The following is a 27,781-nucleotide window of genomic DNA, read 5'->3' on the forward strand; positions in this document are numbered from 1 at the left end:
TAGCCATTGTACATTAATAGTCTCCTTGGGATCATGACCCTTTATGAATCCTAAATGAAATTAATTTAGGTTAATTTTTGTTTCAGTTTTCACATAAAGAAGAACATATTTTTGAGGTTAAAATTGACAAGTACCTAACCTTAGCAGCTCTTTCTTTGCCCTTGGTTGTCAAGAAAGAAATTTGAGCCAAAATTCAGTTTGGAGTATTTAACCAGAATGATGGCATATAACAGATTGTATATCATACTTAATAGCATTTTGTTCTCATGTTTTAGATGAGTCAGGGTGAGATGCAAGTATTACCATAATGGAGTTAGAATACTAATCAGAGACCATTAGCTTTTTTGTTTGATTTGATGAATACATGCATACTTAATACATGTATTTCACAAGGCTTAGGCTCCCATTTTACAGTATAACAGAATGACTGATGGATCGTGAAGCTAATTTGGAATTTTACCTGATTGAATACATTTGTAAGTAAAGAAAACATCTGTGATTAGTTATTGATGCTTCAAAAGCAAAATATTTACCAAATAAGAAACACTTTTCTCTGTTTTAATATCTGCATAACGCAACAGTTCTACTCTTAATAGGAGCTGTTCTTTTCTTTTCAGTGAGAGGAAAACATTGCAGGATGTGGCTCAGCATCCCAGGCTTAAGGAAATGAGTGTCATTTAACAGGAAACGCACAAGTCATACAGCTGGAAAGGACAGCATTGCTGCCTTAGTCATTTAGTCCCAACACACCCAAATTGACTCACTTCTCCTATTAGGAGCAAAAGGTTCTGGAGAGTCAAAAACCTGTCAGCTGCAAGTTAAGTCTAATGTATTTCATATAGTCTTGAATGCAGACATGTTAGTGTCCATTTTGTTTTCCTTGGGTTACTTTGTTTACATTTTAATGATCTATAAATTAGTGAAACCATTAGAAAATAATTGCAGGTACCAAATGTAACATTAAAAAAGTATATGGACACTTTGTCAAATTTACCAGACAAATTCTGACATCCTAAGATATTGTGTATTTCTTGAAAGGAATTGTAGATATTTATTTTCTTTGTTAACAAATAATTAAAGAAGGAAAGGTTTTAATTTATTCATTATTATTTCCTAAGAAACTACTGTGTTCCTGGTACTCTCTTAGACACATGGAATTGTGCCAGTGAATAGGACAAACAAGGCCACGTGCATTCTAGTGGAGCTTGTAAGGCCAGCAGCCGCTGTCATCACAGCCACCAGGCAGGTGCAGGTTCACATTAGATTCGGTCAGACAGTAATGGAACTGCGGAACCAAAAACTGGTGGGCCGTTCCTTTATTCTAGTCTCGCTCCCAGCAGGCAAGTAAAAACACACAGGGCACCAAAACCCACTTTGGTTCCACAACCAGGAGAACCTTCTCTGGATTTTCCTAGAATCAAAGGCCCCACCAGTCTCAGCAGAGCTCGCAAGAGCCCACACCTCTGTTCCCATCTGCACACCTTCTCCCTTCTCCTCTCTGCACAAACTGGCTTCCCCTTCAGCATCCTGCCATTTTGACTGCTTCCTCTTCTTTCTTCTTAAAACTTTTTGGTGGGGCCTGACCAGGCGGTGGCGCAGTGGATAGAGCGTCGGACTGGGATGCGGAGGACCCAGGTTCGAGACCCCAAGGTCACTAGCTTGAGCGCGGGCTCATCTGGTTTGAGCAAAAGCTCACCAGCTTGGACCCAAGGTCGCTGGCTCGAGCAAGGGGTCACTCAGTCTGCTGAAGGCCTGCGGTCAAGGCACATATGAGAAAGCAATCAATGAACAACTAAGGTGTCACAATGAAAACATTTTGGTGGGAAAACACCTCCTCCAACAACATTAGCACAACAATGGCCCTTCCCAAACAGGAAGGTAATTAACAGTTTTACAGATCACATACCTGGGCAGCGGCCATTTTTAACAATAAAAGTGAGCAAATGCAAAAATCACATGTTACAAACTTATTTGCCCAACAGGGCTGAAGAATGAAAAGGAGACTTCAGGAAAAAATACCTATCAGAAATATCAGAATATATAGTATGTCAGAAAAATAATATCAGAAAGGGACACTTTAAAAATACCTTGTTGTGCCTGACCTGTGGTGGTGCAATGGGATAAAGCCGTCGACCTGGAACACTGAGGTTGCCAGTTCGAAACCTTGGGCTTGCCTGGTCAAGGCACATATGGGAGTTGATGCTTCCTGCTCCTCCCCCTTCTCTATCTCTCCCCTCTCTCTAAAAAAAATCAATAAAAATACCTTGTTGAATCCCCTAAGACTTGGTGGTTAGCACTCTTCTTCCTTCAGTCCTTTGAAAATGTCATCACTTGTCTTTCACTTTTCTATGCTCGACCCCTTAGTCTACATCGAGCCCTACTACCCTGGATTCAGTCCTGTATTCTCACCTGCCTGCTGGTCATTCCACTTGGACATTACACTTACACCTGAAACTCGATGTGGCTTTAAATAATCTTCATCCTTCTCCCTGGAAACCACCCCAACCCCCCAAAATAATTTCCCTTCTTGTCTTTTTTTTTGGCTACAATTATATTCCAGGCCACTAGGCTGGAATCTCAACTTGTTCATTTCTTGATGTTCCCAGTTCCCACCCCATGGTCAACCCTCCTTTATCTGCTTCAGGCCTCTGCTCTGTAGTCAGCTTAGGAGTCTATGGCCAGACTTACAGGAAATAGCTCCTTCCACATCCCAGTAACTTTCATTCTCTTACTCTTAATTTTCTCCATAATTTATATTCTGACCTGACACTATTTGTCCCCTCTCCACCAACTTACAGGTTATATAAAGGCGGGAATTTTTACTTGCTCATTACTATATTCTGAGAAGTACTTATTAGCACATAGTAACATCCACTTTTTTTCTTGAGAGAAATAAGTGATATAAAGGGAATTAATAGATGTTGCAAATGACTATGTATCTACTTTAGACAAAAGAAGGCCTCTGAGTGGGAGATTTTTCTGCTGAATCTGAATGACAGAAACCAGTTGTGAAGATAACAGGAAGCAGCATGTAGAGAAAGGGAATAGTCAAAAGCTAAAGAGGGAATGGACTTGTCACAGTTGAGGGGCAGAAAGGTGTGGCTTTTACTGGCTTCCTTCACGTAACAATGTTTTCAAGGTCCATCTCTAATATTCCATTGTATAGGTAGGTACACAGGGAGGTATATAGGGGTAAGCCTTGGATATATTGGCATGAAGCAAGCAATACTGAGGAAGGAGCATACCTGGGTAGTTGGAAAACAGCAAAGAGGCCAATATGACTAGAAAAGAGTGAGGCATAAACTAGTAAGAGAAAGTCAGATAGTTAACGGGTCATAGTTTATAGGCTCTACCAGTTAGTTTCTGCTGTGGAATGACCACAGAATCTCAGAAGAATACAATAATAAACCTTTACTTAGCTGATGGTTCTGGGTCAAATCTAGGCTGGGCTTACTTGGACCACTCTGCTACAATTTCAGTTGGGCGTGCTCACATCTATATAAAGTTTGGTTAGGGGTCAGCTGACTTAAGTTAGGCTCAGATGAAGCAATTCTGTTCCACATGTCTCTTCCTTTTCCTGGGACCAGAAGGCTAGCCCTGACATGTTGTTCTCATAACAGTGGCAGAGATGTAAGAGCAAGTGTTTGTAAAAGCACTTTGCAAGCCTTTGGTTGCATCATGTCTGCTAACATTCCGAATTACATGGTCAAGAAGACAAGTAGTAGAGTAGTACCGTCCATTCATGGACGTGGGGATGGTGCTGAGGCAGTGAATATTTCTGAAGAATATACCACACAGTTTTACCATTAGACGGTTTGGACTGTTACTGTGTGATATGCACGATTGTTTATGAGTTTTGAGAAGAAACATGACATCATTTGACTGCTAGACTGAGCATAGAGTGAAGGGAGAAGCAGGAACAGAAACAAAATTATAATCCAGGTGAGATAAACTAGTGTTTTGGATTAGGGTTATAGTGGTGAATTTGATTAGAAGGGCCGAGGTCTGATTATATTTTCAACATAGAGCTATAAGATTTGCTGAGCAGACAGAGATTTAACAAATGAACAGCAGGATGTATCTAACTTCTTAAGTACTCTAAACTCTAATGGAGAAGTCCTTCAGTGTCTAAAAGTTATGCTGTAAAGGAAACTGACTTGACATATGCTGGTTCATCTTATGAGTTAAGACAAATCACAGACAGTGGAATAATGAATATCAAAGTCTAGGGAATAAAGTGCTAATATAATGGTTATGAAAGAAGAGCTCGGCTAATCTCTTTCTCTGCAATAACACATTTTGCAGGTCCTTTTCAAGTGTATATATAGCAATAGATACTAAACTGGTCAGCCACCTTGAATATATGTTAAATGACACTAGTAAAGTAGTTCCTATTACTAAAATTGATTGGGTCCCATTATGTTTTAATGTCTTCCTAATTTAAAGCTCTAAAACATGTAATACATCTTGTCAGATGCTCCTGACACACAGATACCTGCTGTCCATGAAACAATCCCACACTATTAATCAACTAGCCAACTTATCATTTTTGATTTTATAAAATTTTATAAAATTTCAAATAGAACACATTTCAGGTCTGCAGGCTAAACATGTTTATGATCATCTTAACCATATTTGAACAGAACACACAATATTGCATAGGGGCAGTTTTCTATTGCCTGCATCCCTGGAAGGGGGCAGAGCCATGGACAATCTAAAATACAGTGTGTCCATAAGGTCATGGTGCACTTTTGACCGATGATAGGAAAGCAACAAAAGATGATAGAAATGTGAAATCCGCACCAAATAAAAGGACAACTCTCCCAGTTTCATACCTATTCAGTGCAGTTCGATGTGGGCTCACGCACAGATTTTTAGGGCTCCTTAGGTAGCTATCCTGTATAGCCTCTACAGACTCGTCACTGACTGATGGCCTACCAGAACGGGGTTTCTCCACCAAACTGCCGGTTTCCTTCAACTGCTTATCCCACCGAGTAATGTTATTCCTATGTGGTGGCGCTTTGATATAAACACACCAATATTCACGTTGCACTTTGGTCATGGATTCGAATTTAGCGAGCCACAGAACACACTGAACTTTCCTCTGTACCATCCACATCTCGACTGACATGGCCGTGGGCTGCTCTGCTGTATACACAGTGTTTCGTCGTCATCTGTGCATGCGCACATGCTGCCACATCATCCTACAGAAACTGGGAGGTTTTTCCTTTTATTTGGTGCAGATTTCACATTTCTGTCATCTTTTGTTGCTTTCCTATGACCCGTCAAAAATGCACCGTGACTATGGACACACTGTAGTTCCAAAGCTCTTTAAATGCTAATACAATTCAATGATATCTGACCTGAGATACACTTTCTTTTTTAACCTCTTCCTAACTGCATTTTGCTTAGGCCAATATAAAAATTATTTATTGGCCCCAAAGCTTGCCATGTCAAGGATAAGGGTGCGTGGAATTAAAAGTGGGAGATCAATTACGGGGAGTTGAAAGGTTAGCATAGCACTTCACATGCTTCTCAAGCAGCAGCAGCAGCATTCTCTGAACTGTGCACAGGAAGCTGCTGTCTCCGATGGGTTTGGATCAGCCACCAAGATTTCCAGCAAAGGAATGCAAGAGGCTATCAGAGACCTGGCAAAAATAAGATACCTGTTTCCAAAACAATGCAATATTTCAATTTCTCATTGACACGGAGCTTTTCCAATCAGAGAACTGAATCTCGATGGTATAGAGGAGGCGGTAACCCTACTCTTCTGGGGCCCTGCTGGAATGGATCTGGAAGGATGACCTTGAGATCCCCTGGTATGGACACACATTGCAGAATTACAATTAATTAGGAAAAATATGAATGAAAGATTTCTCAAAATTGTAGGAGCAAATTAACCTGCAGATGTCTCATCAGACTTACAGTATATGACCTGCTGTCAATAGGATGGACGAGAAAGCCGGCACATGTGATTCCGCTTCTGATGAACTGTGGACCACCGATGTCGCTGCCACGATGGACGTGTTACTGAAAGGAAAAAGGACATTTTCTAAGTTCCTGTGAGAAATGAAGAATAGTTGTTAAAAAATAAATTCCTAGTTATGAATTAGAAGATATTCTCTATGGTTACATTCAAACCACAGTAATAAGTAATAAAGGCCACAAGAGTTTTCTGCCTAAAAATTATATATACTTTGCAGAATTCCACAAAGTTGGAATCTATGTCCAAACTGGTTTTATTGTGCCCTAATGGGTTGTAATTTCAGACTCCTTTTTTAATGGAGATAAAATAAACCCTATTGTTTTAAAGAACTCAAACAATAGGGAACCCTGCAGACTAGAACATCAAAGTTTTACTTCCGTTCAACCCTAGTCACCATGCACTCCCACCCGAGAGATGATCTCAGCATTCTGACGTGTACCCTCCAGACCTCTTTACATGGCATTATGTAAGCAAATGCACACTTTCTTATTTTTATCAAATTTTTCTTTCTACTCAATACTATAAAACATTGCTATAACACTTGAATTTCATTTACTCACCTATCTTTAAGAGGCCTCCTTCACGATACAAGTACAACCAAGTCTTTGGGTTTGGCACCGTTCGCTATAGGACAAGTGATATAGTATATTCAATCATCTTCATTCACTCATATGACACTCAGGACCGGTGTAAATAAAACAGTGTACTTTCCTATTTGAAAGAATAAGGCAATCATTTCTTATGTTTGCTTGCATAACTTCATTATTGACGTCTATATTCATCCTTCTGCTCACATAACCATTCCTCCAAATCCAGTGTCATTTTTCAAAGCCTATCTTTAGAAAGGTGTTTGGTCAGAAGAAGTAATTCTGCATGTGGCGGTGAGAATGGTGGCCACCCGATGCAAAGGCCAGGAGCCTCAGCACTGCAGAGGAGAGCAGTGAGCTGTTTTCAACAAAATTATTTTTCTATAGGATCAAGTAATGATATTTTGAAGACTAGTGAATTATATGGACAGTCCAGGAAGAACTCAGGTAAAGGAATATGGTATATTAGAAAGAGCACTAAGTTTGGAATCAAACAACTTGCTTTTGAATCCCAAATTGCCATTTAGTAGCTATGATATGTTAGGCAAGTCACTTAATTTTTTTTTATCTGTAAAATATAGATAATAATACCTATGGGGTTACTGTGGTGATTACATGAAAACACCTGACACAGTACCTGAATCTCAGTAGGTGCATAGGAAAAGTAAGTTGAATTAGAATTCATTCATTCATTATTTCATTCATTCCAGTTCAATTTGTCTAGAATGTCTGGTGGCATAGAAAATAGTGAGGGGAACATTTGAAAAGAATTAACATCAAAGTTTAGGCTTTGTTCTTATTAAAAGCTTTGTAGCTACAGAGTATCTACAATACTGATTTCAGAAAATCATGGTGTTGCGTCTCCTCTTGGAGTGTTTTATTATGATAGTGTTAACCATGTTGTATCACTCTGGCATCCATGCAAATATAACACACGACCCCAGCAGTGTTTCACGTTCGTGGTATTAAACGACTATTACATGGTATTAATCATAATAAGGTTTAGCCATTTTAAAAAATAAGCCTCTATCTCATCAAGATTGGGAAGTAAACAGTAAAGCCTAAAATAACAGGACAATTCTCCCCTTTCAGCAAGGTGTTCCAGAAGCTGAGTGCGCCCAGAACTGGAACTCCTTGGAGAAGGCCGTGTGGCCTGACTGCGGTCAGTCCCTATTAGTTCATTTGACAAGGTGCACAACTCCATATTCCAGGAAAGGAGGCGAGTGGAGGAGACTGAATTAGGGATGCTGGCGACAGGAAGTCACAGAAGTAAGAGATGCAGGCTGACAGAGTGGCCTCTGATCACACAGGGAGAGCAGGGAGGAGTGCCTTTCACCTTGGCTCACACAGCATCCTCCCAGCTTCTCAGCAGGGAGTGAGACTTTACAAGGAAAAAAGGGAACTGCCAATTAAATATCAAGAGTGGGAAGTGAGAAGAACAATTCAATAATTATTTCCTCAAGAGTAATGATTCTGTAAATTCAAGTACAAGAGCTTGGAGTCTAAGCCTGACGGCCTGGGCTCCAGTTTGGGTTCTATCACTTTATTGCTGTGCAATCTTGGCAACCTCTGTCCTTAAGTGAAAGTACTATCAAACTAGGAGAGTTACTGGTGGGATTACAATATATGTGGGTAAAGCATGTCAACTCGACAGAGATGATAAATAAGTGATTATAATAATTTTGGTTTTGTGTCTTTTTTTTAAATTTCTAAATTTACTTATAGAATTTGAGAGAGACAGGAGGCAGAGAGAGAGGAAGGTTAAGAGAGAAACATTGATTTGTTGTTCCACTTGTTTATGCATTCTTTGGTTGATTCTTGTATGTGCCCTGACGGGGAATTGAACCCACAACCTTGGCATATCTGGTCAGTGTTCTAACCAACTGAGCTACTTGGCCAGGGCTGGTTTTATGTTTCTTAATAGCACTTGATACAGTTCTCTGTGCAGAACAAATTTTTTAAAAACACTTTAATTGTAAAACAAGAGGTCACATGCTGGGCAATGAAGCTGTACTGAAATACGAAGCTGTACTGACACCATCGTTTCCATGGTGTCAAGATTGGTTAAGAAACTATTTTAAATTTATTCTTACACATAGTGAGGGTCCCACAAAGGTCGCTTGGTAAAGTTGGACAAGAGATGGTAAACCAAGTGTGCTGGTTTTTCCACATGCTTTTCAACCCAAACCAATAAAATATCATGTTCTTCCAGAGTATTTATTTTTATCTAAAAGATAATAACAAGAAAAATAAATTACAAAGGAGAAAAATGGATGTTTTTACTTAAAACACCACAGACATATATGTAGTCATAGGCTGATGGCACTAGCTAAGGCAGCTTTGCCCCCGGATGACAATGAAGCCAATGATGGCAATTTCTTTTCAAACACTTGCAAGTCCAGAGCTCTGATCAGGATACTTTCCTCCCGTGGCTTCCAAACAGTATGTGACTTGAGGGAAGACTATATGTGCAACAGTTTTTCTCATAAAAAACAAAAAATACCCTTTCTCTGTTGTCCCCTTCTGATGTTTTTCTGCTTCTGAGGAACAACAGGAAATAGCATCAGACTGCTGGGCTTTGTCTCCCCGCTAAAGCCTGGGAGCCAAGGCCACTTGCTACACCTTCAGGTAGGCTGAGGTGACCCGAGGAGCACGCTGACCACCTCTAGAACCAACGCAGCTTCTCGGTGGGGCCACTGAAGTGCCATGTTTCTTTAGCACAAAGCATTCTTTCATTTGTGAATCACAGGGCTCATCCTACAGGCAGGCCAACTCCTGGGTGTCTTTCTGATGTTCATTATTCCTTAGATAAGGGGAGCCCTGTCTTGCGGAGCCATGTGACATAGACTGAAACATTAATGTTCCCTTGTTAATCTGAACTTTCCACCTACTGTGCTTTCGTCACTAATTAGAGATGTGTGTTTTGCTAAGAGCACGTTTCTATCCTGCCCATTTCAAATCTCCATCTCTTCTAAGTTGTTTTGAAGTTAATGTTGAAATTTACCATCTTATAATAATTCCCATGGCAACAACCTGTGAGGAGACAAACATAGCGTTAAGACTTCACTGTAGGAATCAAGCAGATGGAAAAGTCAGGCTGGGAGGGAGAAATCCTTTAGTGAAACATAACTATCTTCAAGAAGAAAAAGAAAAAATGAGAAACTGACTGAAAGTGACTTAGAAAAGAAAAAATTGACTATTCGCTTATGCCATTTTACTTCTCTGGCTGACCTTTGTGCCAAACCTGTCTTTCAACAGAGCCTGCAAAGGAAGACCTGCTCTGAGCACTTACCAGACAGAACAGGAAGGAAAACATGGGTAGGGCTCCAGTTGGTGGCTGAGACTCACCCAGCATGGGCATGCTTAACTTGCCCCTTGCCCAGCAGGAGTGGAAGGAAGTTCATTAGTGTAAATCCAGAGGGAAGTCACCTTATCAAAGGTTGGTGGCCATGTGGCTCTAAGACAGGCTGCTGGGGCTCTGCCTTGAACTTAGACTTCTAGCTTCCATAACTGCGAGACAATACATTTCTGCTGGTTAAGTCACCAAATTTGTGGTACTATTATGGCAGTTCTAGGAAACCATAACAGCACTTTCCCAGGAAGCTACCCAATCAGGTCGCAGACACATGCTGCTGCTTCCTACCCTAGAGCCAGAATAAACGTCATGCAAAGTAGCCACCATTAAATCCTGCCCTTACAGGTCCTGGCCGGTTGGTTGGCTCAGTGGTAGAGCGTCGGCCTGGCGTGCAGGAGTCTCGGGTTCGATTCCTGGCCAGGGCACACAGGAGAAGCGCCCTTCTGCTTCTCCCCCCCTCCCCCCCTCCTTCCTCTCTGTCTCTCTCTTCCCCTCCCACAGCCAAGGCTCCATTGGAACAAAGCTGGCCTGGGCACTGAGGATGGCTCCATGGCCTCTGCCTAAGGCACTAGAATCGCTCTGGTTGCAATAGAGCAATGCCCCAGATGGGCAGAGCATCGCCCCCTGGTGGGCATGCTGGGTGGATCCCGGTAGGGCACATGTGGGAGTCTGTCTGACTGCCTCCCCATTTCCAACTTCAGAAAAATACAAAAAAAAAAAAAAAAAAATCCTGCCCTTAGAGATCTCTCTAGACTTACCCAGTGCTGAGTACAGGGCTGCATGAATGCACGATATTTTGGCCCTTCCACCTAGAAGGCAAAGGTAGCAGAAGAGCTTTCTCATTGCTCTGCTGTCATAATCAATGACAATGATGCAGATGAACAGACAGGTGAGGCAGTGGTTGGTGTTGGCTCTCCTTTAACCATACTATTTCAGAAAAGCCAACGTTTGCCTAGTGAAAAAACTCTCCAAGGCAACAAATTTCCTTTCATGTTCAGAAGAATACAGGTCAAATTCTCTTTGCAATCAACTCAAATATTTTACCATTTGGTACCTGAAGAATTTTATTGTATGAAATGAAGTTTAAAGTAAATAGGCTCAAAATCTGCTGGGGCTTGCAGATTAATTTTATTAATGATATTTTTTTCCATACCAGTAAGAGTCTGTTTAATGGGTTTGGATACTATAAATAGCACAAGAGGAAATAACTCAAAATTTTAGCATTTTGTAATATCTGTTGACAAATATGTTATTGAGACTACATTGTGAGGGGGAAAAAAGTATTTTTTACAGAGGCCTGGGAAGAGGGTGGTGAACTGTCCTTGGAAGTGCCTGGGGATGGCCCCAGGGGATAAGGGGCGGGACTTGGTCAGGTGCGGCTCTGGGGCCAGCCCCTCCCAGCTTCTATGGGAGTGGCTGCTATCCTTCCTATACAAATATTCATTGACTTAGGACCTATGCAACTTACGACCATTCGCCCTTACAACCACAATAGCTAGCCACGACTGCTCCGCGTCTGGCAGTGCAAGCGTTGCCCAGCTGGGCATACAACAGTGCGGACCAGCTTCCGGCAGCACTACCATCTCTGCGTGCACCATTTCAACTGTTATCCCAGACTTGGTACAGCAATTTGTGTTTTGTGTCTTGGATATTTTTCATCAAACCCCTCTCAAGATGTCTACCAAGAGGAAATTGTCTTTGCAAATATTAAACCAGTTGTACTGGTAATGCAGTGTTTTACTTAAACCTGACAAATGTAAAAATAAGAAACAAAATGGTGTAGAGATGATACAAATGGCATAAAATGAACAAAGAAAATTATGATATATAATAATGAAAGAAAATTATGATAAAATATGACTTAAAGATTTTTATAACATATTTCACAGTACTGTACATATAGCCTACTCCACTTACGACCAAATCGTGTTACAACTGGTCTATTGGAACCAATCGTTGTCGTAAGTCGAGCACTAGCTGTACTGGGTTTTGTCCTCTGTAAAGGTTTTCAAGTAGTCCTTGCCACTTTCTGCCTAGAAAGCTCCCTTTACCCCTCCAACCATCTATTTACACCAGGGGTCCCCAAACTACGGCCCCCGGGCCGCATGCACCCCCCTGAGGCCATTTATCCGGCCCCGCCACACACCCGGAAGGGGCACCTCTTTCATTGGTGGTCAGTGAGAGAAGCATAGTTCCCATTGAAATACTGGTCAGTTTGTTGATTTAAATTTACTTGTTCTTTATTTTAAATATTGTATTTGGTCCCGTTTTGTTTTTTTACTTTAAAATAAAATATGTGCAGTGTGCATAGGGATTTGTTCATAGTTTTTTTATAGTCCGGCCCTCCAGTGGTCTGAGGGACAGTGAACTGGCCCCCTGTGTAAAAAGTTTGGGGACCCCTGATTTACACTGTCTTCCAGGAGAACAGAATGGCCCTTCTCCAAAGTTATGTCACTATCTTTGAGTTACTTTGAATTGCCTAAGAGCTGACTGTAAAGCCAGTAGCCACGGCCACCATCCCACCGCCTGGCCCATGCAGGTTCACATTGGATTCGTACAGATGGTAATGAAACAACAGAGCCAAGAACTGGTGAGCCATTAGCTTTAATCCTAGCTTGCACCCAAAAGGCAAGTAAAAACACACATTGGGCTCCAAAACCCACTCATTCAGGGTTCACAAAGCTACTGACTTATCCGAGTTTTCCTAGAATCAAAGATTTCTAGCTCACCAGCCAGATGTTCCCCATCTCCTTCTCTCTGCACAAACTCTGCACAAACTGGCTTCTCCCCCAGCATTCCGCCATCTTGGCTGCTTCTCCCGGCCTCCTCTACGTGGTCTCTCACAGCATGGGCTCCTCCTAGAAAGTAATCACTCTCCTCTCAGAACAACGTGATCTCTCTTCCTTTTAAAACCTTTTGGCGTGAAAGCCCTCCCCCAACACATATTAACATAATCACGCCCATCCCAAGCAATCACCTGGGCAACGGACTTCCACATGGGCCCCACCATCTTTAACAAAATGAGCATAATATATTTGGCCTTACCAGTTTAAACACTACAATCTCTCACTTGTTTAAAAACTATCTTCAAATAATTCTTCAGTTGTTTCATGTATATATGTGATGTTTCCAAAATAGACTATAAGCTCTTTTAAGATGAGAGTACATCTTTTGCTCCCTGTATTATGACTATTATTAATTTTATCATTGTATACTGAAAATGAAATAAAGGTTAAAGCAGTAAACATTGCCCAGTTTCATTACAAATACTAGAAATCTTAAACTTTTGCCAACTCACTAATTTATATCAAAGTAACTATAGATTTTAAACCCTGAAATAAGTAAGATTCTTAACAGACCATTGTGTTGTAAGAGTTATTCAAATAAAAGATGACAGAAAAGAAAGCTGCATTTTAAAATAAAAAAATATAAAAGCTTTAAAAAGGAGAGAAAAAAGGATAACTCGGAAAGAAAAATATCAGATTTTTATCATAAATATAATCTAAAAAATGGAGGGATTTAAATTATACAGAGATAAAATAAGAATGTTCCTTTACTTATACAATATACTCTAATAAGTATATCTACAAAAAATTAATTATTGATGCCTCTCCTTAGATACTGGATAATATACCATTTATTTGTTTAGAACTAAAATTTTTTTAAATATTTTATTTATTGATTTTAGAGAAAAGAGAGAGAAAGGTGGGGGAGGGGGGCGTGGGAAGCATAGCTGCTTTTTGCTTGTGCCTTATCTGGGCTTGTCCAGATGCTCAGATGCTCATGAATGCTCAGATGCCAGTAATGATGCAAGAAGCAGATTTCATAGTTATAAAGAAAACAAAGTCTTATAGCATCTTTTATAAGAGAGAAAGAAAAAGCAGTAACTTTGCTATGTAAAACCTGTTTTTCTGCATCCTTGAACCAAGCATAGTTGGAAACCTAACTGGATCCAAAGGGCATAAGGAAGACTCCTGAAGAGGACTCAGAAGTGAGAACAGAGACATAATGAAAACCAACAACCCAGAGCAAAACATACAGAGGAGGTCAAAATCAGATTTGAAAAGAATCAATAAAGTAGTATCTGACTTTGCTTTGATTTCAGGGTAAATGACCATATATTTTATTATTTGAACTGGAACACTGAGGCACTAGTAATAATTATGATGGGACTACTAGGACCACCTCAGAAAAAGCAGAACACAGGCTTACTCTATTTTAGAAGCTATTGCTTTACTGATAAGGAAAACAGTACACACAGAAACAGGAGCATGAAGAGCTGGCATTACTAGGCATCTCCTGAGTGCCAGCCATTGCTATGTTCCAGAAATACAACCGTGAGCAAAACGGCCTTCGGGGCACTCGTAGTCTAGTTAGTGTGCGCATCAGCTTCCAAGGGCCTCCTGATTTACCTCTGAAACTAGATACAGTTAAAATACAAGTAATGCGCCCTGGCCGGTTGGCTCAGCGGTAGAGCGTCGGCCTAGCGTGCGGAGGACCCAGGTTCGATTCCCGGCCAGGGCACACAGGAGAAGCGCCCATTTGCTTCTCCACCCCTCCGCCGCGCTTTCCTCTCTGTCTCTCTCTTCCCCTCCCGCAGCCAAGGCTCCATTGGAGCAAAGATGGCCCGGGCGCTGGGGATGGCTCTGTGGCCTCTGCCCCAGGTGCTAGAGTGGCTCTGGTCGCAACATGGCAACGCCCAGGATGGGCAGAGCATCGCCCCCTGGTGGGCAGAGCTTCGCCCCTGGTGGGCGTGCCGGGTGGATCCCGGTCGGGCGCATGCGGGAGTCTGTCTGACTGTCTCTCCCTGTTTCCAGCTTCAGAAAAATGAAAAAAAAAAAAAAAAAAATACAAGTAATGCATGTTCATTTACATTTGATGACACAAAGTATTATAAAAGGAGTTAAAAGAGATACAAAGAGGACAAGCTTCTTTCTTAAAAAGCCCATAACCTAATTATGGGAGAAGACCATGTTTAACAAGATTTATTACTATTAAGACTTTTATCAGTTCAATGTAGTATAGAAGAAATGTCACAAGATAGTGCATAATTGACAAATTAATTTTAAAGAAATAATTGTTAAAGGAGTTCCTAGAAGGAAACATTCCTCCAGTCAGGGGTGATGGCAGTGGCTTTATGAAGGAGCATTTATCCAGGTAGGGTTTGGGTAGATGGACAGGAGGAGAAAGGTGGGCTAGAGAACTAAGCTAAGAGGTAAGAGTGAGGCTTGACTTTTAGAAATAGTTTTCCAAAAAGATTTTTTACTTTCTTAAAAGCAACAGAATAAGCAGAACAAGAACTGCTTGTTCTGCTGCTTTTAAGAAAGTAAAAAATCTTTTTGGAAAACTATTTGTTATGTACAATGAGTTGTGCATCTATCTACCTGGATGTCTCCTACCTTTTCCATAGTGTTGTAAGGTACCAAAGGCTACAGAATTAATATTAATATTTTAGGAAGCTTAAAGAACATTTTATTAATTTGGGCTAGGTCTACAGAGAGATTTTGTAAATGATCTCTGTACTTGTGTGATTAGCATAAAACCAAGATGGCCGATGGCATTGTGTTGTAAATGCAGAAAGAGAAAGGAGACTTGGACTCTCTGACCTTCCCCCATACCTGTGGAGAATGGGTGAATAGCTAGCCAGGTGTAGGGAGAGAAAAGATTAAATTAAACCTTTTCTTATACTAATGGACCATTTTTAGGCATTTGTCCCATGGAAACTACCTCTCCCCTCCTGAAAGCATGTAATGTATGTATCTCTGAACAAAGGAATAGGAAATGAACACTAGAAATTATAGGAATGTCTTTTAGTATGTAAAGTAACATTTTTACCATTGTGTTGCCTTGTAAGTTTTAATGTAGAAACATTTTTTATGAATCCTATAGACAGATGTTATAAACTTGCTAATGAATTGTGTCCCATCCCCCTCCTTCATCCTTTCCCCAAACCTGTATAGGAGAAAACAAAAGGTATAGTCTTATACCATGATGTTAGGTTTTTTCCCCACCCATGTATAATTAACAGTATATAACCAGCCCCTAGAATATTAAGGGGACACATGATTTGAAACTGGGGCCCCATGTAAGATATATGCAGCCGACATATTTAATAAATTTTCTCCTTTAATAAAACTTTTCAAAAATTTATTTGGACTATGTGTGTAAGGCCAGGAGCCATGGCTGTCACTATCAAAGCAGCCGCCTGGCCCATGCAGGTTCCCATTGAATTCGGGCAGATGGTAAAGAAACAGCGGAGTCGGAGGATAGTGGGCCATCCTATTTATTGGTGTCTCACCAAGACAGGCAAACCACAAAAGAAGACAAGGGAAAAGCAGAAAACCAGCTTTTCCCATGAAGGGCAAGGGATCAGGGAAGCCCCTGCAATCGTGATAGCTGGAACTGAGTGAGCAAGCTCCTGGTCTGTCCCACTTTATAGTGTAGAAAACCAAAATCCCTTAATCCAATATACAAACAAGGAAGTCTCTGATACAAAGTCACCCATCCAAGGCATAATTGGATTCCTCATGAGAGTGCACCACCCAGATCATACAATCAGTCAAGGGTGTGGGGAAAAGCTTAGTCCTAAAACCAAACCTTAGGCTACAACGACCTGGCCTGCTTATAGCCTGTTCCCCACACCCAATACAAGTCACAAGCGAGCAAACATATATATCATATCTACAAACTTATTTGAGCAACAATGTGCCTCTACGAAAACCCATGGAATTGTGGATTGGGTACTTTACAACATTTGGCGCCCAACATGGGGCCTACGGTGTGTTGTATCACTGGGTAGAGGCACCCCGGATCGGCTGATCTCTCCAGGAGGCTGCCCGGTCCCGCTTGAGTCCCGAGGAGAGGCATGCCGCCTGAAATGTTGTCAGGGGTCCCGATCTTCCTGTGGGTCTGGACAGTTCCCGGTAGATACCCCCAGTTCCCAAATTTGACAATTTGCACTATTTGGCAGAAAAGTCAAGGAGGTAAGTAAAGTAACTCTTTTTGCTTTGCTAAATTCTCTAGTTTTCCTCTGAACTCTTGCTTTCACTTTTTTGACTGAGACTGGTACTGATCAAATTGGTTTGGGACTAGAATGTAGGTAATTTGGGGGCTTCACTGACGCCGAAGTTGTGACTCCAGTGATGTAAGTAGGGCCTTCAAAGCTGCTTTGCTGAGCTGAAACTCCAAAAAATTGTAGGTGATGTAGATCTTTTGTTTTGCTGGAATTTTGTAGGTAAAGCAATGCCATTGCTTTTACTGAGTTGTAACTCCAGAGGTGTGTAGGTAAAACAGATTGTCTGCATTGCTGAGTTGTAACTTTGGAAGTATGTAGGTAAAGCCAGCTTTCCAGCATTACTGAGTTGAATCCAGTCCCGTTGTGGACTCTCCAAAGGCCAAGACATCGGTAGGAGATCCGTCGGTCTTAGTTAGGATTCTCTGGGATGTATTTAGTTGTACTCTGGAAAGACGATTAATGGGACCTAAAGTGACCAGGTCCATCAGCTTCTATCACAATTTTGTGTTGCACATTTATATATTTCTTGAGGAAGATAATTAAAGGGGACGGAGTAGAGACCCTGTACTTCCAGAGGCAGCTAGTTGTGTTATGCTCTCAAAGAAAAACCTGAGTCGAGACACCTTTGTATTTATTGAGATCTCATTCTTCTTTGTTCGCCTTCCTTTTGTCTAAAAAAAAAATTCCTGGTTTTAAAGTCTAAAGTCCTTGAAGGGATGCGGCCTGCGTACACCTGAGAGGCCATGAGATGGAGCCCTTCCCTTGTCTATGAAAACACACTGGTGTGTGTGTGTGTGTGTGTGTGTGTGTGTGTGTGTGTTTAATGTCTAAAATATGTCTGTTTTAAAGCATGCCTTGAGTCTTTTGTATCAAAATTGGAAGCCACTGACTAAAAAGCAATTTTAAGTGGAGAATTGTTGTTCTCTCTTTGATCTCAAATTGCTTCGGGCGCCCTGTCAGGTTTCTCCTCGAAAAATCATGCTCTTCTATTGGCTTCTTCCCTTGGTTTAGTGTAATAATTAATATCTCTATAGTCAAACACCTTTTATTCTGGGTGCTAGTTAATTATCTGTCTTATCTTTTTGTTTTTATTGGTGCACAAATTTCTGGATTTTTCTGAAGTAGTCTTAATTTTGTAATTAGTACCTTGGCTATTAAATATGGGAGGAGTGGCCAGTTCACAGAAGACCACATTATGTTGTCTTTTAAAGCACTTTCAAGAAGCTTATGGAGACGGCCATAAATATGGAATTAAATGGTCCAAGAAAAGGCTACGCTATCTCTGTGAATCAGAATGGCCTATTTTAGGAACAGGATGACCATTGATTGGAACTTTTAATCTCCAGCTAATAGAGGAAGTCTGGAATATCGTAACTGAGGATCCAGGCTATCCTGATCAGTTTCCATACATTGATCAATGGCTAAATTTAACATTAGATCCACCACAATGGCTAAAAGCTTGTCCAATATAAAAAGGGTGATACGTCTTCCTAGTCCTGCCACACTTATATCTAAGACAGAAAAGAGATTCAAGAGAAAAAATTAGAACTCAGAAATAAATCAATGTACGTATTGCAATAGGGATTATGACCGGGAAAGTGTTTCTCCAGCCTATAAGACAGGGGTCGGGAACCTATGGCTCATGAGCCAGATGTTGCTCTTTTGATGGCTGCATCTGGCTCACAGACAAATCTTTAATAAAAAAAAAAGTAACATTAAAAATATAACATATTCTCATGTATTACAATCCATTCATTTCCTACCGCTCATGTTCATGGTTGCAGGTGGCTGGAGACAATCACAGCTGTCCTTGGGACAACACCAAATTTTTATTGGATAATGCGTAACATACACTGGGCATTGTGAGGTCAGGAAGTAAACTTCCCTTCTTTTAATCAAATAGTCAGCTAGCTAATTGGAGAAACCTTTTGACAAAGAAGATGGCTAGAAGAAAAAAAGATGAGGAGTATCATACTTTTCAGCAGGAATGGACAGAGGAATTCACCTTTGTGGAGAGAGCAGGTTCTGCAGTGTGTCTAATATGCAATGGTAAAATTGCATCGATGAAATGGTCAAACATAAAGCGGCACTTCGACACATGCCATACTGCATTTGCATCAAAATATCCAGTGGGGGACAACAGGAAGAAAACATGTCAAGAGCTACTGTGCAGAGTGCAAGCTAGTCAGCAGCAGCTCCATGTTTGGACCCAACAGGGTGACTGGAATTTGGCTAGCTTTGCTGGTGCTTTAGCAATTGTGAGACACGGAAAGCCAGTCACAGATGGGGAGTATGCCAAAACATTCATGCTTGATGTTGCCAATGAACTTTTTGATGACTTTTTGGATAAAGACAAGATAATCAAACGAATAAAAGGCATGCCTCTGTTGGCAAGAACTGTTCACGATCATACCATCATGATGGCAAGTCAAATTGAGGCAACACAAGTGAAGGACAGAATTGCAGCACCATTCTTTTCTCTCGCTTTGAATGAGTCAACAGACGTAAGCCATTTATCCCAGTTCAGCGTGATTGCAAGGTATGCTGTCGGTGACACACTATGTGAGGAAAGTCTTGCTGTTTTGCCTATGAAAGAGACAACAAGAGGGGAGGATTTATTCAAGTCCTTCACTGAGTTTGCTAAAGAAAAAAAGCTACCGATGGATAAACTTATTTTGGTGTGTACTGATGGTGCTCCGTGCATGGTGGGGAAAAACAGAGGATTCGTAGCACTTTTTGTGAACATGAAAAGAGACCCATCCTTTCTTGGTTAGGAAGAATAGATATAATCAAGATGGCCATATTACCCAAAGCAATATACAAATTTAATGCAATTCCCATCAAAATTCCAATGACATTTTTTAAAGAAATGGAGCAAAAAATCATCAGATTTATATGGAACTATATATATACTGATCAGGGTAGCCTGGATCCTCAGTTACGATATTCCAGACTTCCTCTATTAGCTGGAGATTAAAAGTTCCAATCAATGGTCATCCTGTCCCTAAAATCGGCCATTCTGATTCACAGAGATAGCGTAGCCTTTTCTTGGACCATTTAATTCCGTATTTATGGCCGTCTCCATAAGCTTCTTGAAAGTGCTTTAAAAGACAACATAATGTGGTCTTCTGTGAACTGGCCACTCCTCCCATATTTAATAGCCAAGGTACTAATTACAAAATTAAGACTACTTCAGAAAAATCCAGAAATTTGTGCACCAATAAAAACAAAAAGATAAGACAGATAATTAACTAGCACCCAGAATAAAAGGTGTTTGACCATAGAGATATTAATTATTACACTAAACCAAGGAAAGAAGCCAACAGAAGAGAATGATTTTTAGAGGAGAAACCTAACGTATAAAAAAACCCAAATAGTCAAAGCAATCCTAAAGAAAAAGAATGAAGCTGGGGGCATTACAATACCTGACTTCAAACTATATTATAGGGCCACGACAATCAAAACAGCATGGTATTGGCAGAAAAATAGACACTCAGACCAATGGAACAGAATAGAAAACCCAGAAATAAAACCACATATATATATAGTCAAATAATTTTTGATAAAGGGGCCAACAACACACAATGGAGAAAAGAAAGCCTCTTCAGTAAATGGTGCTGGGAAAACTGGAAAGCCACATGCAAAAGAATGAAACTGGACTACAGTTTGTCCCCCTGTACTAAAATTAACTCAAAATGGATCAAAGATCTAAACATAAGACCTGAAACAATAAAGTACATAGAAGAAGACATAGGTACTAAACTCATGGACCTGGGTTTTAAAGAGCATTTTATGAATTTGACTCCAAAGGCAAGAGAAGTGAAGGCAAAAATTAATGAATGGGACTACATCAGACTAAGAAGTTTTTGCTCAGCAAGAGAAACTGATAACAAAATAAACAGACAGCCAACTAAATGGGAAGTGATATTTTCAAACAACAGCTCAGATAAGGGCCTAATATCCAAAATATACAAAGAACTCATAAAACTCAACAACAAAAAAACAAATAATCCAATAAAAAAATGGGAAGAGGACACAAACAGACACTTCTCCCAGGAAGAAATACAAATGGCCAACAGATATATGAAAAGATGCTCATCTTCGTTAGTTATTAGAGAAATGCAAATCAAAATTGCAATGAGATACCACCTCACACCTGTTAGATTAACTATTATTAACAAGACAGGTAATAGCAAATGTTGGAGAGGCTGTGGAGAAAAAGGAACCCTCATACACTGTTGGTGGGAATGTAAAGTAGTACAACGACTATGGAAGAAAGTATGGTGGTTCCTCAAAAAACTGAAAATAGAACTACCTTATGACCCAGCAATCCCTCTACTGGGCATATACCCCAAAAACTCAGAAACGTTGATACCTAAAGACACATGTAGCCCCATGTTCATTGCAGCATTGTTCACAGTGGCCAGGACATGGAAACAACCAAAAAGCCCATCAATAGATGACTGGATAAAGAAGATGTGGCACATATACACTATGGAATACTACTCAACCATAAGAAATGATGACATCGGATCATTTACAGCAAAATGGTGGGATCTTGATAACGTTATACGAAGTGAAATAAGTAAATCAGAAAAAACCAGGAACTACATTATTCCATACGTAGGTGGGACATAAAAGTGAAACTAAGAGACATTGATAAGAGTGTGGTGGTTACGGGGGGAGGGGGGAGAAGGAGAGGGAAAGGGGGAGGGGGAGGGGCACAAAGAAAACTAGATAGAAGGTGACAGAGGACAATCTGACTTTGGGTGATGGGTATGCAACATAATTGAATGACAAGATAACCTGGACTTGTTATCTTTGAATATATGTATCCTGATTTATTAATGTTGCCCCATTAAAAAAATAAAATTATTAAAAAACAAAACAACAACAACAAAAAAGAGACCCATCCTAAGTTTTCACTGCATCCTACATCAGGAGGCACTTTGTGCTCAGATGTGTGGCGAGTAGCTTGGTGAGGTAATGTCACTGGTCATTCGAGTGGTCAACTTTATTGTTGCCTGAGCTTTAAATGATCACCAGTTTAAAACACTGCTGGATGAAGTTGGGAATAATTATCCTGGTCTGCTTCTGCACAGCAATGTGCATTGGTTGTTAAGAAGGAAGGTGTTCAGCTGTTCCGCAGCTTGTCTGAATAAAATCCGGACTTTTCCTGAAAAGAAAAACGTCAAGCATACTGAGTTAGCTAACACTGAGTGGCTCCTGAAGTTCTACTATCTCATGGACATGACTGAACATTCAACCAGCTCAATGTGAAAATGCAAGGCGTTGGAAATATAGTCTTATCCCTTCAACAAGCAATGTTTGCATTAGAAAACAAGCTGGAACTCTTCGTTGCCGACATTGAAACAGGTCATTTACTAAACTTTGAAAAACTGGGAGAGTTTAAAGATGCATGCACAGCAAGTGACCCTGCTCAACATCTTGATCTCCAGCCGCTAGCGGGCTTCACATCTAATCTCCTGCAGTCATTCAAAGCGCACTTTGGAGAATTTTGTGAGCGCACTCGTCTTTTTAAGTTCATCACCCATCCATACGGATGTGCAGTGGACAGCGCCGACCTGAGTTACAACCCTGGTGGCTCTGTCAGAGATTTTGAGCTACAAGCTGCTGACCTGAAGGCCTCAGACATGTGGGTAAATAAGTTCAAGTCACTGAATAAAGATTTGGAAAGACTTGCATGACAGCAAGCAGAGTTGGTGAGCAAACACAAGTGGGGAGAAATGAAAAAACTTCAACCCGCAGACCAGCTGATTGTCAAAACTTGGAACTCGCTTCCAGTCACATACCACACACTGCAGCGTGAGTATTGCTGTACTGACAATGTTTGGCTCTACATATGCCCCCTTTTATAGTAGAAATCAAAACCTTTAATCCAATATACAAACAAGGAAGTCTCTGATACAAAGTCACTTATCTGAGGCATAAATGGAATTCCTCATGAGAGTGCACCACCCCACATCAAAAAGGGTGGGAAAGGCTTAGTCCTAAAACCAAGCCCCAGGCTACAAGGATCCTGCCTGCCCACAGCCCGCCCCCAAAACACATTAATATAATCACACGCATCCCAAGCGAGAAGGGCAACCAATACCATCACCTGGGTGACGGGCTTCCCCGTGGGCAGCGCCATCTTTAACAAAGTGAGCATAATATATTTTATCTGCCCAACAGGTGTCTTGAGCAAAGACAAGATTACCATTTAGTATGACTTAAAGTAAATTTGGATTTCCCTTCACATTTTAAAGCCAAACTGAGGAGCCACTGCGCCACTTCAGCCACAGGTATTGTAAAGTACCAAAAGCTGCAGAATTAATATTAATATTTTAAGATGCTTGAAGAACATTTTATTAATTTGGGTTAAGGTGTGCAGAGAAATTGTGAGAATAGTCTCTGTACTGTGTGATTGGCATAACCAGGATGGCCCTTGGCATTGTATTGTAAATGCAAGGGGAGGAAAACATGGATTTCCAGACATTCCACCACACCTGTGGGGAAAGGGTGAATGGCTAGCCTGGTGCAGGAAGAGAAAAGCCAAAATAAACCTTTTCTTATAGCAATGAGCCATTTGCGGGTATTTGTCCCCAGGGAAACTACCTCTCCTATGTGAATGCATGTGGTTAATGTGTGTGACTCTGGACAGAGAGATAGCAATTAAACACTATAGGAATGCCTTTTTTTTTAATTATTATTTTTTTTTACAGAGACAGAGAGTGAGTCAGAGAGAGGGATAAACAGGGACAGACAGACAGGAACAGAGAGAGATGAGAAGCATCAATCATTAGTTTTTCATTGCACGTTGCAACACCTTAGTTGTTCTTTGATTGCTTTCTCATATGTGCCTTGACCACGGGCCTTCAGCAGACCGAGTAACCCCTTGCTGGGGCCAGTGACCGTGGGTTCAAGCTGGTGAGTTTTTGGTCAAACCAGATGAGCCCACGCTCAAGCTGGCGACCTCGGGGTCTCGAACCTGGGTCGTCTGCATCCCAGTCCGACGCTCTACCCACTGGGCCACCGCCTGGTCAGGCAGGAATGCCTTTTAATACGTAAAGAGACATCTTTCTACCATTATGTTGACTTGTAAATTTTGTTTTCTCCAAAACGATGTATGGCTTGCAAATTGAACATGGTCCTATCATGTTAAAGGACATATGACTATAACCAATAGTGGTAAAAGGCACCTAATTGCAATTTTTGCTTCTGTACTTCCCACTTCAAAACTATAAAAACTAGGTAGAACAAAAGGCCGGCATGCTCTCCCTCAGACTTCTGTCGGAGTTGCCGTCGCTTGGCCAAGCTAGACAAAAAAGCTTCGGTGTGGAATCGATGGACTTTGTTCACGTCTTCAATGTTTCGGGGTCCCTCCGGATTAGGCTTAACAAAACACATTAAAAAAGAAAAGGAAAGAAAGATTTTGTTGTTGTGTCATAAAAATGCAAGCTTGTGGGCATGTCATTCAGCAAAAACTTGCCAAGACACCAGATCTCAGTATCCCGTGCTGCTTCAATGCACCAGGCAGCAGAGCATCCTGAGTCTAATTTGGGAACTGTACATATAAGCAAGCCAGACAGCAGAGCATCCTGAGTCTAATTTGGGAACTGTACATATAAGCAAGCCAGGCAGCAGAGCAACTGGCTGGTAACCAGTTCCTGATAGCTTGGTTTTGTTTCATTTTGAGACGACTGCTTGCTATAATTCATCTTTCATCTCACCTGTGTAGGCACAACCTGAGTCAGTTAAACAAGAGAATTTCCATTTGTGTAATGATGGGATCTTTACATGAAAAGCTCCAAATCATAAAGCTATCACCTGGTTGCTAACATCCCCGTGTACGCAAAGTGGAACCTCTTGTGGGAAATAACATATTTTCTGGGGGAAAAAAAAGTTAAATAAGTTTTCTTCCTTGCATTTAGCAGACAACAGTAACTATGACAGCAATTTTAAAAAGCTGCTTTTACTGGTAGAACACTCAAGAAGAATAATTTTCATCACAGTAGCCTCCACAGTCAGAAAACATCAAAGCCTTCTCTTTTTACATTATGTGGTAATGGAGACCCAGAGAGCAGCTCTTTGTTATGTAATTTTTCAGATAAGACCTCACAGGGTAAAATCCTTACACCCTAGTTTCTTATCTGCCTAAGCAAATTCTCTTGTGTGCAATAGCTCCAGGATACCATTGAAAAATCATCCTTTAAAAAAAAAGTAAGATCCATAAATTTCTAATATTTTAGTGCTATAATCTAAATCTCTCCCTCTCTCCTGAGTCAGTTCAACAGGCTAACTTGGACCTGGCGTCTCTGTGTGAACGCTCCTCAGGTGACAGCTGGCCATAAGGCAACTGCAAGTAGTTCTGGTGAATAAGCTCGGCTCAGAGAACCAACTGAATAGAGGAGAAGAAAGTCAGAAATGGGACAGGAAGATAGTATGTTCCCAACAGCAGCACACAACCCAGTTGAGGTGAGGTCTTCAGGGTGCCCCCAGAGACAGGAGAGGGGTAATACTGGACTCCATCTTGACCAAAGGAACTTTATCTTAGAGGCCTATGACTTCTTGTCTTCAGTAAAATTCCATAGTTGAAATGAACCTAATCACATCCTTAAAGACATCCTTCAAACACAATACATCCTTTCTTAACAGCATGTTCTGCAATAGTTCTTTTGTCAATTGAATGGTAACTAGAATATTTGCGCAAGCATTATTTTACAGTCTCTTTGAGTGGTCCACTGGGCATGGGAGACATCTGTGACTACTCTGGGATCAACTGCTGCCAGATGACAATGGTGGGACAGCTGGCCTCATCCTCATTCCCAAGTACTTCACCCACTCCAAGGCCCATATTTAAGCCAAACACAAGAATGCTTTGGGAGCTCAACTTCTCTTTTCTGGTCAACTCCCTCTGTGTAAGTTCTTTTAAATAAGCTCTCTGCTTGATCTTGTATTGAGTTCATTGCTCATTTCTATGACATTGAGACTTAAGAATCTGTCATCATGGTCGGCAAACTCATTAGTCAACAGAGTCAAATATCAACTACAATGATTGAAAGCCAAATTTTGAGAGCCAAATTTTTAAAACTTAAACAATATATGTAGGTACATTCCTTATCGAGGTAGTGCCTGCACATGGTATTTTTTTATACATAAATTTTTATTAATTTTAATGGGGTGACATCAATAAATCAGGGTACATATATTCAAAGAAAACATGTCCAGGTTATCTTGTCATTCAATTATGTTGCATACCCATCACCCAAAGTCAGATTGTCCTCCGTCACCTTCTATCTAGTTTTCTTTGTGCCCCTCCCCCTCCCCCTCTCCCTCCTATTCCCTCTCCCCATAACCACCACACTCTTGTCCATGTCTCTTAGTCTCGTTTTTATGTCCCACCAATGTATGAAATCATGCAGTTACTGGTTTTTTCTGATTTACCTATTTTACCCCGTACAATGTTATCAAGATCCCACCATTTTGTTGTAGATGATCCGACGTCATCATTTCTTATGGCTGAGCAGTATACCATAGTGTATATGTACCACATCTTCTTTATCTGGATATATATATATATATATATATATATATTTTTTTTTTTTTTTTTTACTGTGATTAAAGCCTTTAAGCAAAGTCTTGGCCAATACAAAAAGAATCCATAAAAGAGTAGTGTCCTTAACATGTTCACCAAGTCCAAGTTGGCACCAACACCATTCCAAATCCCTGTGAATGCAACCCAACACCAATTTAGTCTGTTAGGAGCTGTCACAAGGATGTCTCCAGGAAAAGTCTGCATGGCACTGGAATTGTTGTCACAATTCTATACTTTGCAGCTCATATCCAAGTCCCAAAGACCGCTGCTTCTAGCTGGTAAAGATTCAGGTAGACTGGAAAAGCCATCTGCAGCATGTATGAAGATGGAGCTTCTGTTCTCTGCCTGGAGAGATGAGACCAGGGTGCTTTTCCCTGGAGCTCTGCAACTGTGGCCTGGTAAAGAGAACCTTGGGATACACTAAGCTGGGTGGAAAAGGTAATTTCACAATAGAAGTTGGCAAAAGGGGGAAAGAGAGCTCTAAATTAGGAGTAGGTCCCAGCCTGAAATATGAATGGGGCATTGAGGTACGAGGAATAAAGGAAACACTATATATTGAACAAAACAGCAGAAAATAGGACTATCAACACCCACAACAGAGATCTTTGAGGGAAGAATAAAAAAACCTGACTATTCAGGCAAGACATAGTTAAGTGGCCCTTGTGCAAATGAGATCAGTTTACCTGCTTCTTGGAAGAAATACCCTAGGCTCATCCACAGTGTCATAGATGGGGCCAACGGCCCTGGGCCCCTTCAGCCTTCAGTGGCAAACCCTAGCATTCTGGGCAAGGTTAGGTCATAGGTGGCTGGAGCAGGGCTGGAAGAGACTGAACCCTCCCTTAGAGGAGTGAGGGGGAAGCCTACCTTCCAGTGTCCCCTTTCCTCACAGCAAAGGCATGTAAGCCTGGCAGGCTTTAGCTCAATGACCTTCCTTTTCACTATTGAAGCAGGACCCAGATGGACCCAAGTCCTATGAGACTTCTTTGGAGTGTTGGAGCCTTTAAGGGCATATCCTAAAAGTTGGTAATTCACCTGATCTCTATTGGGCTTTTTCTGCCTCTTGGTACTTTAAAGGCTATTGGATCCACTGGGTACGAAAACAAACATCGGAGACTTTCAGGAGCTTAGATAGTACTTTATTGGCCAAGTTTAACCTGCGCAGGGGCGAACTCCCCAGTGTCCTGAGATACCATACTCACAGGGAGATGCAAATGGGAGTCACGCCTGGCACTTACAGCCA

At 41.0% G+C, this 27,781-nt stretch overlaps 1 protein-coding gene across 1 annotated transcript in view; it reads right to left on the reverse strand.

Moving 5' to 3' along the window:
* Positions 1–928: 928 nt before the first annotated feature.
* Positions 929–27,781, reverse strand: part of ACOT12 (acyl-CoA thioesterase 12) — a 35,148-nt gene continuing 8,295 nt past the window's right edge. Inside the window, 9 exon segments of the mRNA XM_066276805.1 lie at positions 929–5,588; positions 5,590–5,666; positions 5,926–5,999; positions 6,002–6,030; positions 6,547–6,663; positions 7,197–7,210; positions 8,669–8,800; positions 16,706–16,887; positions 18,353–18,454. Of these exon segments, the coding sequence (XP_066132902.1) occupies positions 5,525–5,588; positions 5,590–5,666; positions 5,926–5,999; positions 6,002–6,030; positions 6,547–6,663; positions 7,197–7,210; positions 8,669–8,800; positions 16,706–16,887; positions 18,353–18,454 (791 nt within the window). The 3' untranslated portion in view covers positions 929–5,524.

The sequence above is a fragment of the Saccopteryx bilineata genome, chromosome 4, assembly GCF_036850765.1.
Source record: "Saccopteryx bilineata isolate mSacBil1 chromosome 4, mSacBil1_pri_phased_curated, whole genome shotgun sequence".
NCBI classification, from domain to species: Eukaryota; Metazoa; Chordata; class Mammalia; order Chiroptera; family Emballonuridae; genus Saccopteryx; species Saccopteryx bilineata.